This window comes from Cucurbita pepo, chromosome LG13, assembly GCF_002806865.2.
Source record: "Cucurbita pepo subsp. pepo cultivar mu-cu-16 chromosome LG13, ASM280686v2, whole genome shotgun sequence".
Lineage (NCBI taxonomy): Eukaryota > Viridiplantae > Streptophyta > Magnoliopsida > Cucurbitales > Cucurbitaceae > Cucurbita > Cucurbita pepo.
The window spans coordinates 8,691,485-8,708,637 of record NC_036650.1 but is presented as its reverse complement, the minus strand read 5'-3'; the positions used below and the strand labels follow the sequence as shown (position 1 = coordinate 8,708,637).

The 17,153-nt window shown below is 37.5% G+C and overlaps 5 protein-coding genes and 1 non-coding gene across 6 annotated transcripts; 3 read left to right on the top strand and 3 right to left on the bottom strand.

The window, feature by feature from the left end:
• The first annotated feature begins 63 nt into the window (after positions 1-63).
• LOC111808115 (BAHD acyltransferase DCR-like) lies at positions 64-1,921 on the top strand. Its single transcript, XM_023693927.1, has one exon. It carries the CDS (start codon positions 129-131, stop codon positions 1,623-1,625), a length of 1,497 nt encoding a protein of 498 aa, XP_023549695.1. The 5' UTR covers positions 64-128; the 3' UTR covers positions 1,626-1,921.
• Positions 1,922-2,985: 1,064 nt separating this feature from the next.
• LOC111807988 lies at positions 2,986-4,639 on the top strand. Its single transcript, XM_023693740.1, has 2 exons — positions 2,986-3,229; positions 3,609-4,639. The coding sequence occupies exon 2, from the start codon at positions 3,795-3,797 to the stop codon at positions 4,386-4,388; it is 594 nt and encodes a 197-aa protein (XP_023549508.1). The 5' UTR covers positions 2,986-3,229; positions 3,609-3,794; the 3' UTR covers positions 4,389-4,639.
• Positions 4,640-4,826: 187 nt separating this feature from the next.
• Positions 4,827-6,087, bottom strand: LOC111807987 (WUSCHEL-related homeobox 5-like). The gene is made up of 2 exons (XM_023693739.1): positions 5,384-6,087; positions 4,827-5,279 (listed from the first exon to the last, which is right to left on the bottom strand). Exons 1-2 carry the CDS (start codon positions 5,811-5,813, stop codon positions 5,047-5,049), a joined length of 663 nt encoding a protein of 220 aa, XP_023549507.1. The 5' UTR covers positions 5,814-6,087; the 3' UTR covers positions 4,827-5,046.
• Positions 6,088-9,769: 3,682 nt separating this feature from the next.
• Positions 9,770-12,714, bottom strand: LOC111809382 (eukaryotic translation initiation factor 3 subunit F-like). Its single transcript, XM_023695833.1, has 6 exons — positions 12,392-12,714; positions 11,845-11,924; positions 11,054-11,283; positions 10,502-10,623; positions 10,317-10,430; positions 9,770-9,939 (listed from the first exon to the last, which is right to left on the bottom strand). Exons 1-6 carry the CDS (start codon positions 12,611-12,613, stop codon positions 9,850-9,852), a joined length of 858 nt encoding a protein of 285 aa, XP_023551601.1. The 5' UTR covers positions 12,614-12,714; the 3' UTR covers positions 9,770-9,849.
• A 120-nt stretch (positions 12,715-12,834) lies between these two features.
• On the top strand, positions 12,835-12,907 carry TRNAK-CUU. Its single transcript has one exon. It is a non-coding gene; the product is annotated as a tRNA-Lys (tRNA).
• A 251-nt stretch (positions 12,908-13,158) lies between these two features.
• Positions 13,159-15,014, bottom strand: LOC111809400 (nematode resistance protein-like HSPRO2). Its single transcript, XM_023695850.1, has one exon. It carries the CDS (start codon positions 14,804-14,806, stop codon positions 13,376-13,378), a length of 1,431 nt encoding a protein of 476 aa, XP_023551618.1. The 5' UTR covers positions 14,807-15,014; the 3' UTR covers positions 13,159-13,375.
• Positions 15,015-17,153: the final 2,139 nt, after the last annotated feature.

Here is a 17,153-nt window from a genome sequence, read left to right as displayed (position 1 = left end):
AGTTCATGAACCAAAAATCCCACCCTTTTCCGCCTCTCCTATAAATACCCCCTTCCGCCGTTTATTTTTCTCCACACTCACAAAATCACTTCATACTTCAGAGCTTATATTCTCTCTAAACCTCAAAAATGACAATCCCCACTCCCTCATCTTCTCCAATTCTTCTCTCAAAATGCATTGTCTTCCCCGATCAACCTTCCTCCGTCGCCGACTTGAAGCTTTCCGTCTCTGACCTCCCAATGCTCTCTTGTCACTACATCCAGAAAGGCTGCCTATTCACTTCCACTAATCTCGACCAAATTTCTCTCCTCGATCTTCTTAAATCCGGTCTTTCAAGAGCGCTCTCTCGTTTTCCGCCGCTTGCCGGCCGTTTGGTCACCGACGATGACGGTTACGTCTATATCAAATGTAATGATGCTGGCGTCGAATTTATCCACGCCAATGCCTGCGACTTCTTCGTCCGTAACCTTCTCGTTCCCGGCGATCTCCCCGAGGGCTTCAAGGAGTTTTTCGCTTTCGATCGAATGGTTAGTTTCGCTGGTCATTTTAGCCCAATCATGGCCGTCCAGATCACCTTCCTCGCTGATGGCATTTTCATCGGATGCTCCGTCAACCACGCCGTCACTGACGGCACCTCGTTTTGGAACTTCTTCAACACCTTTGCCGAGGAGTGTAAAGCCGCAAAATCCACAACGACGACTAAAACGATCACTATCACTCCTACACCAGACTTCCGCCGTGACTCCGTTCTGGTTTCTCCGGCCGTTCTCCGTCTGCCGCCAAGTGGTCCCAAAGTCACCTTCTCCAACGACGTACCGTTACGGGAGAGAATATTCAGTTTTAGTAGAGAATCAATTTTGAAACTGAAAGCTAAGGCGAACGAAAAGAAATTAGTCGATAACGGAGACTTAACGGTAACGGCAGTGGAGATCATGGGGAAGCAGAGTAATGATATGTATTGTCAGAACAACGGCAAAGTAGGGTCCATTTTGGACAGCTGGTACAAAAACGACACCGTTACAAAACAACACGCGGATAGCGAGGCGATCTCAATGACAACAATATCATCGTTTCAGTCTCTTTGCGCCTTATTATGGAGGTCAGTGACGCGAGCGAGAAAACTCCCTCCGAATAAGACGACAACGTTTCGTATGGCGGTGAACTGCAGACACCGGCTAGAGCCGAAGCTGGATCCGTACTACTTCGGTAACGCCATTCAGAGCATTCCGACATATGCTTCCGCCGGCGACGTTCTGTCTCGGGATCTGCGTTGGTGTGCCGAGAAGTTGAACGAGAACGTGATTGCTCACGACAACGGAATGGTGCGCCGATTTGTAGAGGATTGGGAGGCGAATCCGGGGATGTTTCCGTTGGGGAACGCTGATGGTGCGTCGGTTACGATGGGGAGTTCGCCGAGATTTCCGATGTACGAGAACGATTTCGGATGGGGACGGCCGTTGGCGGTGAGGAGTGGGCGAGCGAATAAGTTCGACGGGAAGATATCGGCGTTTCCAAGCAGAGAGGGCAGTGGAAGTATTGATTTGGAGGTGGTTTTGGCGCCGGAAACCATGGCCGGGATTGAGTCCGATTCGGAATTCATGCAGTACGTGTCGGCGCCGAACTAAAAGGTAAAGTACTGGAAAGTACCTGCAAATTTCAGCCATCCATGGCTACATGGTAGTGTAGTCTAATTAGGGTGGGGAAACGGATGGCGATGATGATATATATATATTTATAATTATATATACATGGTGCTGTTGAAAATGAAATAGCGAGATGGAGAGAAATTATAAGTTGATTTTCGTAGAAATATTGAAATCTTATGATCTGATTTATCATGAAGAACGTGTTCCTGTTCGATTATGAGCAATCCATCATCATTTTAATTTTCAGGAATAAATTCTAGTCTTGTTTGATCAAATCAAGATTGTAGAATTCTCTGGTCACCCTTTTCCAGAAATTTGAACTTTCTTCTTAGACTTGTTAAGCTTATGAATGTTGGATGATAGAAGTTCCAGCTAATTTAGGGAATGATCATGGATTTATAAATAGAGAATACTCTCTCCATTGAAATGAGGCATTTTGGGGAAGCCCAAAACAAAGCCATAGGAGCTTATGCTCAAAGGGGACAATATCATACCATTGTGGATAGTCGTGTTCGTCTAACAATGAACATACAATGAAATCGAGACTAGTTCATCAAGTTGTAGGGGAATTTGTTTGCTGAAAAGTTGGTGCCAATTTTTCCATGGATATGCGTTACAAGAAGAACAAAGTTTAGTGGTCGATCAAAGTAACTTAGATAAGGATTCTATTATATGCTTTAAATCTTATCTTCAGAAAATAAGAACAATTATTGAAAAAGTGACTTTGTTAGAATCTCAACCAATGGATGATTACCACACATTAATCGAATTATATTGTTAAAATAAGCTAGGAAGGAACAAATTCGCGTTACTAAACCAATTATAGATGATTCAATGTCTAGTTGAGGATCGAACCTATCCAATATAAGTAGTGATAAATAATAAAATTCAAATATTATCCTTATTATTATCTTTTTTTAATTATATAATATTTGAATTTAGAAAATGAGGTATGAAGTATTGAAGAGTCAAACCTAGGCATTGACCATTTGATCTGGAAATGAGTTAGAGCTTGATGTATTCAAATATTTTCGGAAGCACAATGATGCTTACTTTGCGGAAGGTTATGTATGTTAGTTAATTCTTTATTTATCTATAATATTATAATGTTATTAATAATAATTGTATCATTATATTTCACGTGTATTGTTTGAATTTTATTTATTTTTTCTTATGTTAACATGGTTGACTTTGTATAGAGTCGTATAAATTTAGATTATTAGCCCTTTTTTAAAATTTAACAATATCTGCATGCTAATTAGGTTGTATTGGGCTAACCGTAATTGATAACTGGGCTAATGGCCCATTTATGTGGCCGAAGCCCACAACGGATTCGGTTCGGAGATCATCGGGCATCGGTTCCATTTCGGGTATCGTAGGACCTTGAAAACTTCTTGGTGGTGCAGCGATTTGAAGCTCGTCTTTCCATTGATTTCTTCGCTGATCAACGGCGGTGAAGCTTTGGATCCTGTGGATCTCATCGTGATCAGAGACGGATTAATTTTTTATGATGGAGGAGAGTAGATCCGGCTCAGACTGGCTGTTCGAATCGGAATTTCGTCCTTCTCATAACTCCGCTTCAGGTAATTTCATTCCGTTCCGTCTTCTTTCTACCATTTGATTCTCTTATTATTTGCTTGGATTGTTTGGATCTGAGTATGCGGTGGCTGATGAGTGTGTGTGTGTGTGTGAGGGAGAGAGAGAGAGAGAGAGAACATGCATTTAGTCATCTTATGAAATTAATGTTAGGAGCTTGAACAAATTGCAATTCACGTGAAACATTGTTTTCAACCTAGATCAATGAATTCTGTTAGTTGAGGTTTATATGCAGAAAGTAGTCTAGAACGGTTTCTTGGAAAAGAAATTTCAGAGGATGGTTCATGATTCTGCTCGTGTTTTGGTTGTAATGATTCATGATTTAAGTTTATGCGATACTTAGAGTTGGAGGCTTTAATTTTTCAGGTTCCATGATAGATATAATCAATTGAAGTATGGGATTATCTAGTGTTTGGAAAGTTGTTCGACTGATGTGAAGGTACTGTTAGTTAATCAAGAAGGTTGGTTTGAAAGATGAACTTTGAGTTCTTTTTAACTCTGCACACTGTGAAAGAGAAGCAATAAAGATGGTTGCAGCTTACTGAACAGAAGATGAAGAGGAGCTTCATTTTAAAGAACCCAATTGCCTTCGTATTTATGATTCTATCTCTTTGTTGCATACTTATTGTACTCATCACAACGCTAAGGCTTCCAGAGCTAACTGTAGGAGATAAGGCTGTTGCCAGTAATCAGATTTCAGTGATCAGAAAGGTCCCCAAAGATCATAAGTTGGGCAAGTTTGGAGAGATGATGATCAAAATGTTGCCTAAGGATCTTGCTTTTACTGTCTTTATCCCTTCAGAGAAGGCTTTCGAGCGCGAATTGAGTTTACGAGTAAATGAAAGTTTGACGACTGAGAAATTGGACGACACATACGCCGTGATTTCAAGAATATTAGGTTTCTCCGCTGTTCCTCGAACTATGTACTCGACTTCGGTTGATTACGGGAATGAGATTTCATATGATGCTGTTTCTGGATTCACATTGAACATTTCCAAGGACAAAGATGGGATGCTGATTGTTAACCGTGTGAGGTCTGAAATGGTGGATGTAAAGAAGAAGGATGTTCTTGTGCATATAATGGATGGCGTTATAATGGATGCTGCGTTTGAGCAATCAGTAAAGCCTGATGACAGTGAAGATTGAACCGGTGAAAAGCAGCTGTTAGCTTTTCTTTTTTAACCATACATTCCAAACCGTTAGCTTCCATAGTAACATCTTGGTCAATAGATTCCTCTCCTTTTAGATTTACGAAGTTTTCAATGGTTTCAAGGCCTAGATGTTAGCCATTTGATCAGTTGGCTATGATTTTGGTGTCGATATACTTGTTAACTTCTTGCTTACAACTTGGTTCATAACTTACAATGTGAGGATGATGGCCCATTCCATGAGCAATATTGAGATGGGGAATTGTTGAATTGAATATTGGGGAAGCAAAACCAAGGAATGACATATATTTGGATAAAAATAGTTTTTATGAACTCCGAAGCATTGAATCCACACATTGGTTTCTCGTGATAAACCCCATTTTAATTTCCCAATTTCCAACATTCGCTGATTAACAGTAAATCCAACGCCTCACTCATTCAACCTCATCTACGAGTCTCGAGCATGCACTTGAGAATGTCGAAGCCTTTCTTGCAAATTCCCCCCTAAAATAGGAAAAATAATAACCAAAATCCCTCCACCCATCAAAGCGCATAGAGGTTGAAGGGAAAATTTAAAGAAATTAAAACCCTAACTACACTACAGCCTTAGAACTCATTGACAAACACCGTAAGTTTTGGATACTGATGAATCTGATCTACAGAAAGCTTAAACGAAGATCCAATGGCGGATGATCCATTTTTGTCTCTATTTTGTAGGTGAAAGATGTTGCGTCCTCGTAGTGCTTCCCATCTACTCTAAACTGATGATAATCATCTGATCCTTGTGTTTCATCAATGGAGTTTAGTGGAAAAAGTTGAAGCGTTTTCATCATTCTTTCTGGCTCCAACTCCATTATACCCTTATTTGTGCTCGACTGATCTGCAAAATCTGCTCAAACCAGAAAGAAAACAACACAAAACCATGAAACAAAACTCAACCCAGATTCGTGTTTTTAGAACCAGAAATGGATAGAAAGGAGGTGAGAAACATACGGTTAGTGGGTGGAATAATGTTGTTGTTGTTGTTGTTGTTGTTGTGGTCATTAGAGAGATGAAGAGGATGAAGGAAATGCTGCTGTTGGTGAGAGTGATCAAGAGAAAGAGAAACTTTGCGACGCTTTTGTCTCTCACGAGCTTTATGATTCTGAAACCAGTAGAACACATTCTTGCTCTCGATCTTGCCGTAAAAGCTGAGCTGATGAGAGATTTTCTGAATCTGATCACTACTCGGAGTTCTAAGCCCTGACCTGAACAGCTCTGTCAGCACCTTTACTTGTTCTGCAGTTGGATTCCATCTCCCACATTTACTACTCCCACTTCCCTTTCCACCTCCGCCACCGCCACCCTCTCCGCCGCATCCGCCCCCTTTTACGTAAATTCTAGAACAAACCCCATCCTCCATATTAATACTCTTCCGGCTCATCCAACACAGACAGAGAGACGACCAACTAAGCTTCCGCCCCCTGAAACTGAAACTGAAACTGAAACTGAAACTTCTTCTCTCAGAAAGAAAGGTTGAGGAAGTCAGAAAAAGTGCACTGTGCTCCCTCTTCTATTCTCTCTCTCTCTCTCTCTCTCTCTTTACATAAGAATAGTATATATAAGAGTTGGAGATAGTTTATAATTCTATTCACTTTCTTCTCATGTGACACTATTTTTACTATTATTGCATTTAATAGATTAGGTGTAGATTTCATTATAAATTCTTTTTTCCAATAAAAATACGTCATAATGGAAAGTAAGCAAGGGTTCCAAGCGTTTCTGCCTACAGGTACATAGATAGGTCTTGTTCTCATATATAATGGAAATTTCATTAGAAATTCGATTCCTTCTTTTAAAAAAAATGATTTTTTTTTTTATTTTAATCCTCGTGTGTAAATGCTATAGAGTACATGTACTTCTTTCCTTCTTTCTTGATATCATAGATTCACACCACGTAAGTACTTTGAAAATGTAGTTTTGTTAGTCTACTTCTAGACAAAGTGATTGAAATGAGTCAATTATAAGATAGCTTCGTAGATAAATACCCGTTATCATCTTAAAGATCGATAGTTTGATGAGTTAAAGAAAGCAGAAGGAGGTGCTTTCTATTCGGTCCAAGAAAGAGTAAGAAGGTGTTTTTATAAAATGTGTTTGTAGGATTACCCTTTTGTTTATGAATAAGGTGCTTCGATTTTAGGGAAACAAAAGATTGGATTGAAGATGAACAACACCCATTTGATGAGGTTTTAAAATTTGTGGCCTGGTTTTTTGTGCATAGAGAGAGAGAGTGAGAGAGAGATGGAAATTAGGAATATGGAGGGACATGCGCAAAAGCTGCCACTGGAGAAAAATTTCGGTCGCCCGAGGAGACAAAGATGCAAGTTTCATTGATTGTCAATAACATTAAAATAATTGTGATTTTGAGTCTCATGGATCAAAGTTCCATTTTTTTAATGGGTTTGGTGTTTTTCAGTAAAGCATGCACTTACTCTGTCCAAAAAGAATTGGACAAAAAGAGAGTTCTCTCATCTTCTCGAATCCCAAATAAGGTTTGAATCTAAATATCTCAATTGGTTTGGTGAACACATTAATACAGTACCGACCATAGTAACTATGATATAACTTTTAAGCTTTAAATGGACGCTACTTACTTCTAACTCATATGAGATGGGATGGTTCGGTTCGGTCGGTGATCGTTGAAGAAAAAATGTAAATATGGGTAAGACAAGGTTGGGGGAGAGGATTTGAGGGAATGTGGAATGAAAAGTCAAAGTGAATTAGGGGATTGTCTGAATGTGTGTTGGAGGGTTGTGATTAAAAGAGACTGACAGAGATACTAAATTGACCAAAAGTGGAAGGTTGGCCAAAAGGATCAAATTTGGGTTTGGGATTTTAAATTTATGAGAAAAGGAGAGTTAAGAGTGGGAACACAAGCATAGAGACAACAAAAGCCACCAATGTTTTCTTTTTTTTATAGAAGAGAGAGAGAGAGAGAGAGAGAGAGAGAGAGAGAGAGAGAGAGAGAGAGAGAGAGANAGCAGCCAAAAGTGGGAGCATAGCTTTGGATTTTACCTTGTCATAAGCCTCTTGTCTTAACTCTAAGGACACTTTGTTCCACAAACTTCAAATTTTTATGAACATACCTTTGTCTTCAAAGTCTTGTCTTTATTTTCACTAAATTTATTACAAATTACAGCACTTCTATGAGAACTAATTGTTTTTATGCTCTTTGTTTTTAACTATCTTCAACAAGTTGCACGTGAAATCTATAGTTATGTACGAACATATGTCTCCGATTAATATAATTAGTTGAAAAACAACAGTAGCGAGCCAAATTACCATTTTTTGTGTAAGGAACTAAAGATGGTAGTTTGAAAGAAATCATAAGTAATAGTAAATGAATGGCATAGAGACACACCCTACAAGAACACACACATCAAAAAAACAAAAGGAAAAATCAAAACATTGTTGTTATTGTGTGTTTAAACTAACAATGATTCTAAGCAGAGTGTTTTGGGTTTCTAAAGATATAGAACAGCGATTTGGAAGAACATGAGAATTTGAAAATAAAATATTAAGAAAAGAAAAGAAAACACAGTCTTCCAGAGGGCGAGAGGAACGGATTTATGCATTTGAAAAGCAACAAAAAGAATGAACAGAGAGAGAGAGAGAGAGAGAGAGAGAGAGAGAGAGCATTCCAAATCAAAGATGTGACAACAAAATCATCCACACATCGCTAAAAGTGCCATTTAAATGGTCCTATCTTCTTGTCTACAATAAACCATACAAAACCCTTAAACAAAAATTTTGTCCTTTTTTTTCTTTAGTAAATCAAAAACATAAGTAAGATTCCCGTAAAAGTAAAAGTGATCACCTAAAATATGGAACATAAATTTGTTGCATGCCAGGAGGCAACTTATAATCCTTAATGTTATCATCTCGTTTGATAATCATTTTATGAACTAAATAAATATGAATTTCAAATTTCTTTCCATCTAACCTTATTCTTTCTTTTTATATTTTGTTTCAGTTTGTGAAAGTGGGACGAGAATCAAACGACAGATCTTACAAAAAGATAAGAACTAGGTCGGGTAAGATATGAGTGTACATATATGTGGATGTTTGCATTAAACAAAAAAAAGAAGAAGAAAATGGTAAGAGGGACGTTCTTTTTGTATGAAGAATGTAAAAGGAAATAATAGTAATAAAAGTGGAAGAAAGAGGAGAGTGGAAATGGTTAAGAGAGAGATAATGTTAATCAGTGAGAATCGAGAAAGGGTTAAGCTGGAAATTAGGGCACGCTTCGTTACCTTTAGTTTGGCCCCCACTACTGCCTACCCCTTCTTCTCTTCTTCCCTTTTTCCATGAAGAAAGAAGTGTAAATTAGGGGGACACAAAAAGAGGGAAACAAACGCACTATCGGAGTAATTATTTTTGAACACCACATCCACATCCCCACATCCCCACATCGACATCAACATCGACAACGTATAATCAGATCAGGAAAAGCCAAACCTATAATCCACATTCCCTTCCCTTCCCTTCCATTAATTATTATTTACTTTTGGGGGCGCAATGCAATGCAATGCGATGCGATGGAACCCCACAATCATTCAATCATCCACCTCCACGTCTCACTTCCTCACATCCCAAACCACCTTATACAATATTATATTCACTTCTTCATTTCATTTCTCCTGCTTCATATTTTCGTTTGCTTTATAGAATTGCTTCTCAACAGTATAAACCCTTTAAATTTTGGTTTACTACAAGAATCTTAACACATCTTATAAACCAAACACTGAAATTTTGTTTACTCAATCGATAAAAACATTGTTGCGCTTTGTTGCGCTTTGTTTATAACCCCAACGGGAATAGTATCTCATCTCATAGAAAATTGAAAGTGGATCACATTGTTGCCCTTTGTTTATAACCCCAACGGGAATAGTATCTCATCTCATAGAAAATTGAAAGTGGATCATATTGTTGCCCTTTGTTTATAACCCCAACGGGAATAGTATCTCATCTCATAGAAAATTGAAAGTGGATCATATTGTTGCCCTTTGTTTATAACCCCAACGGGAATAGTATCTCATCTCATAGAAAATTGAAAGTGGATCATATTGTTGCCCTTTGTTTATAACCCCAACGGGAATAGTATCTCATCTCATAGAAAATTGAAAGTGGATCATATTGTTGCCTTTAAACGACCAATTATACTCCAGAGTATGGGGAGAAAATTGGGCATCTGGACAATATTCTTGATGGTAATAATGGTAGTACAACCCTCGTCCGTTAAACTAGGCAATATATTCCACAAAGCAGCGCAGTATAAGAGAATCTGACAATGAACTCAACATTTAAAAAAAAAAAAAAAAAAAAAAAAGTTTTTCNAGCATTTCGTAGGACTAAGTACCCGAATTCTTAGATTTTTGGTCAATCACCAAATAAATAACACGCAAAATCGGTTGAAGAAGTTACAGAATCTGAGCAGCCGTATTCAACTTTTCAGCCAAGCTCAGCTGTGTTCTGGTGATACTTGATAAATACAGCAACAGCAAATGGTCCTGGGAAGAAGTGAGAATGGGAGATAAATGGAGAATCCATTAACGAGACACCAAACTCCAATAATAACTCATAATTGAACCACCCACTGATAACAATTTGGTATTTTTTATTTTAAGTTCTTGAAAATTGGATTTCTCTCCCCACAATTTGCAAAAATAAAATCATGTTCTTTTTTAGTTTTCAAAACATAACTAAGATTTTAAAAACACTCCTAAGGGGTAATGACAAAACAAAGAAATCAATAGGTGTATGTGGTGTTTATAAGCTTAAGTTTCAAAAACCAAAGAGCTACCAAATGGGGCCTTAATATTCAACTAATATTGCAGCCTCTACTTCAGGGAATCAAAATATATAAGCTACGATAAAATAATCATACCTGCACGTTGTCATTCATCAGCTTATCGAAAGCAGCTGGCGACAGTTTTGGAAGAGAGGCTACAGTGTCAGCAAGAAATCTCCCTATCGTGTTGTCTGCCTCAACATGCCCTTCCTGAGAGAGTAGTAACATAAGCAAACAAAAGACTAATTCTAAAAAAAGTAGGAGACCCAAACGTCACTCACCACAACGTTATCAACATATTTGTAAATATCGTCGATTAAGGCAAGCAATCTCTCCATTGAAGCTTCCATTCCTTCCAAATCATTTGGCAGTTTATCAACAGAAGTTGTCTTCAGTATATCAACTGTTAACAGAAAACTGACTTGAAGAAAGTTTTGAAATTGATTGGACAGGATTAACAAACAAACACAACCACACTCATAAAATAAACAACAAAGACGCATCTCCATCTCGATACATTAATAACTGCCATAAGGCTTAAGGGAAAAAAATTCACAATCTATGTTCATATGTGAAAAAAACCAGCAAAGCTACAAAATAGGAATATTTACATCCGTATCATACCAAGCTAATGTTATTCTAACATATGTCGGGGATATTCAAAAGGTTTAAGGATCAAATATTTCATACAGCTGTCAATGAGGCAACCTAAACTTTTGTGCATGCATTTATGTCAATGAAAAATGGATGTGCGGATATGTGTATGACATAGATTATGCAGCTTAGACACTTCAATAATGAAAGTAAAACATGAGCGTGGAATAAGTTCATACATCCAAGTCTCTCAGCTTCGACCATTCGAAGATCTAAAGGAATTTCTTGAAACTGAGCAGCAAGTTGTCTATCTCCGAGGGACAAATTGACAGAGATATAGGCTTTTATTGTTCCTTCGCCATTGTTAAATCCAGTATCAACGGTCAGATGAATAGGGTTTGCAACTTCTCTAGAATAAAATTCGTGTATCAATGCACTGCCACCCGTAACACCCGTACCAGTTGAGTACCTGTCAGTATTTGTGGTGTATTAGGCACTATAAGAAAATGTGTCTATCACTATGACTTCGAAGAGAGTATCACAGAACTTTGGGTGGACTATGTAGCAACATTACGAGCAAAGCATCCATTTAAAATTTTTGACCTAGGGTAGTATATATGTAACTAAAATAATATAGTGAATTTGTGGTCTTTCAATAGGTATGAAACAAAAAAAAAAAAAAGTTAGCAGCCAAATTCCTTCTAATGAGAAACCAATTTCATCCGGAAAAATAAGAAATATGCAGAGGCAAATGGGCAAAACCAAAGGGGCAACAGACAATAGTTGCAAAAACAAACTGTGGAAATAAACTAAAGGAATTTAACTAGACTTGATAAAGATGAGGAGAATTCAAAGGACATATGTTGGATGATATTGCATTTCTCTTGTTGGGATCTTGTACTAAATCGTTTAATTTGTAACTCCGCAACTTTTGTTCAACTTCTGCCTTAATGATATCCAGTCCCTTACCCAACAAGAAATGGCACTTCAACTATAGCTGATAAACATAGTAAAGAAGGATCGGCTTTACCATCCAACGATAACCTCCTTTGGATTAACTTTTTGGTGGGAACTTAACATATTGTGATGATAGTCAATATCCAGCGCAACCTGTTATGATGAAAAGAGTGAAAATAAAGTACGAAAGAGTGAAATAGGGAATTTGGAATATACAATTTTTTTGCAAAATGGTTGAACAAACATGACAGTTACTAGCAAGTCTAACCTAAAATATCATTTGAATTCAATGAAACAAAGAACGTATAAAATCATAAAGGTCCATCTGCAACCATAATTTAAATGTTCACGATTCTCTTGTATAAGTAATTTACATGAATTATTAAGGAATTTTACGAAGTAAGATATAATCGAAAACCAAATTGAAAAAAGGAGTAGAGGGAAGACAGGGAACCCTAATTTTCCCAACGGGACAGAGGACGAAATAAATTAGTCAAGGAAAAATATAGAAACAAGGGCTTTAATTATCACCCAAAAATCAATAAGAACGAATAAGTGGCAACCGAAACAATTACATCGAGGAAACAACAGAGATGAGACTAATAAAGAGTAAGGAGGACCTGATCCGAGAACTCGTTATGAGGAACAGCATAAGAGTTGCGAATATCAACGGTTCCATCAGGTAAAACCGAGCCAAGAAGAGTACCGATTACTCGATCGGCCTGGTCAGGACGCCTCACATAGCAATCACAAATGTTGAAGATAACCAGAGGGTGAACCTTCGCAGATAACGTGTTAGAAGACTGCGAAAATTGCAAGACCGTGCTCTCCGTCGTTGCCATTGCTTGAAGTTCGAATTAACCTATCTCCGTAAAAATGGAGGCCGAGAGAGACGACGAAGGAGCAGGAGCGGATGCTAGGGTTTCTGTTCTACCTCCAATTTTTGGAAGAGGACACATAACAATTGGGTCGTTGAATACGCACCTTATTGGGCCTAATGAATTCGGCCCTATCATTATATTCATTATTAAATATATTTAAAATGTAGTATTACAAACAAGAAGCCCGTCTAGCTCAGTTGGTAGAGCGCAAGGCTCTTAACCTTGTGGTCGTGGGTTCGAACCCCACGGTGGGCGATTTTTTTGTATATCTTGTTAAATAAACGTTCGTTCTTTTTTTTTTCTGAATTTTCAATTTCTCTTATATATATTAAGTTAAAAACATATTAAATAAACTTATAGTATCATTGACAAATTCGACTTAAAAAAAAAAACTCAATCGCTTTACCGATGTAAATCCATATTTAAAAAGATTATGATTTGTTTTATAATTTTAGAATTTAAGAACTAAATCTATTTATAATTCAACATTTGAGTAAATATATGGCTTCATCCAAACAAGTGTTTAATCAATAAAATGAGGCAAAACTTTAAACATGTCATTATACAAGCAATGCAAGATTTTACATTCTTTTTTAAAAAATAATTAATTAAATTTGCTGTATTTTCCATCCCTGGGGTCCATCCAGACCTATTTTGTATAATAAATTTAGAACCAAAGTCCAATCTTTGTTGTAACTCGGTCAACCCGAGTCAGAATCAGTCCTAAAGCTTCATCCGGGTCCTCCTATCCGACCCGTAAACACTGTGCATATCGCCGAGAAACGTCTTGGCAGCATCCAAACTCGGGAAATAAGTGGATTCCAGAAATATTTGACTCAGCGAGTCGTCCGAGTTTGAACTCACCACGACTCGGTTCCCCTTCGCCTCTAGGCTTCCCATCACCATTACCAGAACTTGCTTGTAGGCGAAGAAAAACTTCTTTATCGCCGATTCGATCGATTGCAGGGCTTGAAGCAGATGAATCTTCTCGATCTCTCGCTTCTCGCTGTACAATCTCATCGCCGCCTCTTGAATCCTTGGTCCGCCCATTGGATCCACCTCCACATCCAAGATGAACGGCACCTTGTGCTTCAGATCCTTGCACTGCTTCGTAATCTCCACCAGCGTCGTCGATCTGAAGCAAAATGCCTCCGATTCCTGCAGCGATTTGATCGCTAATTGATTCTTCAGCTTTAGGAAATCATCCGGATCCATCAGAAGGTGAAGATCTTCAATCTCCTGTAGAAGCTTCCAGATGCGCTCCATCAGATAGCAATCCTTCGCGGCTCTGGCGAAATTTTTCATCTCGATTCTCTCTGCAATTCGTTTCAGAAGCTCATGCGCGGCGTAAATCCACGACTCCAGGATCTGGTGCGTTGTATAGACCGTTTGATTCTCGTAATTTTCAATTTGATCGTACGGACTCTTTCTCAGAGAATGAAGCTCGTTTGGCCTGCAAATTTGGTCGTAGTCGATATTCGGCTTGCCGGCCAAATTTGGCTCCCCTAACCCTAGCGTGTACGGACATCTCCTCATCTCGCACTCAACGGAGTACTGAATCATCTGCGCGATGTCTTCAGAGCTCTGCCACGACGCAAGTCGAGGAAGAAGACTCAATTCACTTGTTCTGCTTACAACGGTAGCTTCTCCGCGAATCTTCCAGACCTCCGCCGAGCTTCCCTCGCGAGTTATGACGCCGTTGGATGAACTGAGATCAACGATCGGAACTCTGCCGCGCGCTTCGTCGTCCTCTTCATCGTCTTCAAAAATCATAGCAATGAGTTGGATCTGACTCGTGGTGAGAGACTCAAGCTTCCTCTTCCACTCCCAGCGGTTAACATACGGCCGGGGATCGGACAAGACGATCGAAATGAAGCGGAAAGTAATCTCCAAAGCTTGCAATCCCGGCTTCAAAACCGACTCACTTGTCCATTCCGGAAACTCCTTAGAACTCCATAGCTTCCTGAGATCGTTGAGGCGAAGGTAGTAGTCGTAGGAAGAACAAGAGGAAGGCGAGGCAGTGGAGATGTCTGAAGAACGAAATGAAAGAGGAAGAGATAGACTGAGATTGGCGGTGGGGATGAGCTTTGGGGATTTAGTGGTGGTGGTCTTGTCAGAGGAAACCATGTTGGCCTTCCAACCCAAATCGACCATCTCTGAAACGAAAAGGAAAGAAAGAAAGAACGGTTACTACAAATTTGAACTGAATTTTCGCTATTGTGGAAGTTGCTGAAGAATTTGATTATGGAGAAGGAATGGAGGAAGAAGATGGATATTTATAGGTGGCAGTATAAATTTGAACGACACAAAGTCGTGTTTGGAATGGTTTTCATTTTTATATAATAAATATTAAAAGAATAATAATTTAAGGAAAAAAAAATGCAAATTGTGGAAGAAGTTGTGAAGCTTATCCAGAATCCCAGCGAACGGGGGAATTCAAAACACAAATAAATTTAAAAAAATAAATAAATAAATAAATAAATAAGAGGAAATTTCCAGGGGGGATGGAAATGGTTGAAATTGGACCCGGTTGGGTTTGGTTGAATGTACCGCGTGGAAATGGCAATGAAATGGAAGCCCATTCATCCCCTTGCCCCCATTTCATTTCTGCATTTTGTAACCCCCCACCCACTCACCTCTCGCCACCTGTCACCATCGCGTTTTAGTTGACGGTTTATTCCTCACATATGCCTCCACGTTACCCAACTACATAGTTGAGTTGACCCATCCAAACCAAATTCTTTAATTTTTTAAATCACATTTTAATTATTTTTATTTTTTGATTTTAAGGAAACTCCAAATAATAATAAAAAAGTGTAAAGGCCAAAAAGTAAAACACGCCCAAGTCCACAAACTATTATCTTTTTAGAAAGAAAAAAAGGTATCCAAATAATTTTTATAAACAATTATATTGTCAGCTTTGACTCGTTATATATAGCTATCAGTCTTATAAATAATCTATAATTACCTTCATGGACCGATGTGGAATCTCACATTTTGGTCCGTCAAATTTAGATTTAGAATATAATACCTATCCCTGCAATTATCCTTTGCTTCTCCAAACTGCCTTTGTATTATGCTCCCGAAACAAAAGAAAAAAAAAACATATACGCCTCTCTTTTTTTTCTCTCTTATCTTATCCTTTTAATCCACACTTTAAAAAAGAAAAGAAAAAAAAAAAACTTTGCTGGATATTCTTCTTTGATTTTGTATAAATATGAATAAGTTTGGTAAAATTGACTCAAACTTATCATAAAAAAATGAATTGACATAATGTTTTGTAGTGATGTTGTTGTAATTAGGATGAAATGGTTTAGTTTTGGTATTTTATATGGGCGAGTTGGTGTGGCGGTGGCCTTCTCGCCTTTTGCCGGAATACCTAATGCACATATCAACGGCAAGCTTCTTTAAACAAAATTAAAATCAAATTAAATAAAAACCATCCACTCTGGAAAATATATGGATATGATCAAAAATACCTTGACTTTTATATTTTACAAATAATTAAAATTAAATAATTTAAACTTGTTTGACACGACCATTTCCTTTTAAATAATAATATATTGCTTACTAGTTTTATCCCATTTACTAATTTATTATTATTGTTACTTTTTAAAAAATTAAATTTGTGTATACATGAATAAAACGATGTTATGTACATAAGTCAAAAAGAATCGATATCGACTTGGTGTCAAGTCGACACGCGCTTTGGGGGTTAAGTTAGAATTACGTAATGAAATTTTAATCTCGTTAATGTAGTCCAATAATCCAACAAACCTCTCAACTGTTATACATTGAATGAATAAAGGAAACAATTTCGATTGGGCTACAACAAAAAGAGTCGACCTCACATGGGGTCAACCAAAGGCAATATCATTGGTCATGGTCGACCCCACGTGAGGTTAGCTTTTTAAAACTTAGGCGACTCACACAAGTTGACCATCTAGATTATGAGCTCTAGCTTTCTTACCTGTGTCATTAGTCTTATTTTTTAAGTTTTTGTATGTTTCATGTATGTGCCTCCGTGCTTGAATCAATAATAACCGGTAATTATCGTTCCTTTTTAATTTAAGCATAAAATTGATTTTTAAACTTTCACATGTTTTTTTTTATTCCATTACCATTGTTTGCCAGTTGTTAACAATAAATAATTAAGTCTTTTCAATTATTTTCTTATCCACCAAAAATTCCTTTGGATAACTATAGCTGAACGGATTGGATGTGAGCTCCAATACCCAAAACTTTATGCCACAAAATAATATATTTGGGATGAAAAAAATATTTAATTTTTTATTTGCAAAACTAAATAATTTGATTTCACAAAAAACACACGTATTCTTTATTTATTATTTATATTCATAAAATATAATAAAATTCCAGCCACAATCCATTTTTTTTTATACAAAATATGAGAAATTAAAGATTTAAATAATAATAAATAATTATTTTTTTAATGGGACAAATGTGCTGAAACATATCCAATATTGAAAATATGCAAATG

What these genes read in the sequence shown, in the direction of transcription:
- LOC111808115 (XM_023693927.1), top strand. Translation starts at nt 129, where the DNA reads ATGACAATCCCCACTCCCTCATCTTCTCCAATTCTTCTCTCAAAATGC.
- LOC111807988 (XM_023693740.1), top strand. Translation starts at nt 3,795, where the DNA reads ATGAAGAGGAGCTTCATTTTAAAGAACCCAATTGCCTTCGTATTTATG.
- LOC111807987 (XM_023693739.1), bottom strand. Translation starts at nt 5,813, where the DNA reads ATGAGCCGGAAGAGTATTAATATGGAGGATGGGGTTTGTTCTAGAATT. An exon ending in CATTATTCCACCCACTAACC is followed by an intron (nt 5,280 to 5,383) that starts GTATGTTTCTCA and finishes TGGTTTGAGCAG; the next exon opens with ATTTTGCAGATCAGTCGAGC.
- LOC111809382 (XM_023695833.1), bottom strand. Translation starts at nt 12,613, where the DNA reads ATGGCAACGACGGAGAGCACGGTCTTGCAATTTTCGCAGTCTTCTAAC. An exon ending in ATAACGAGTTCTCGGATCAG is followed by an intron (nt 11,925 to 12,391) that starts GTCCTCCTTACT and finishes TCATCATAACAG; the next exon opens with GTTGCGCTGGATATTGACTA. An exon ending in AAGGAGGTTATCGTTGGATG is followed by an intron (nt 11,284 to 11,844) that starts GTAAAGCCGATC and finishes AAATACTGACAG; the next exon opens with GTACTCAACTGGTACGGGTG.
- LOC111809400 (XM_023695850.1), bottom strand. Translation starts at nt 14,806, where the DNA reads ATGGTCGATTTGGGTTGGAAGGCCAACATGGTTTCCTCTGACAAGACC.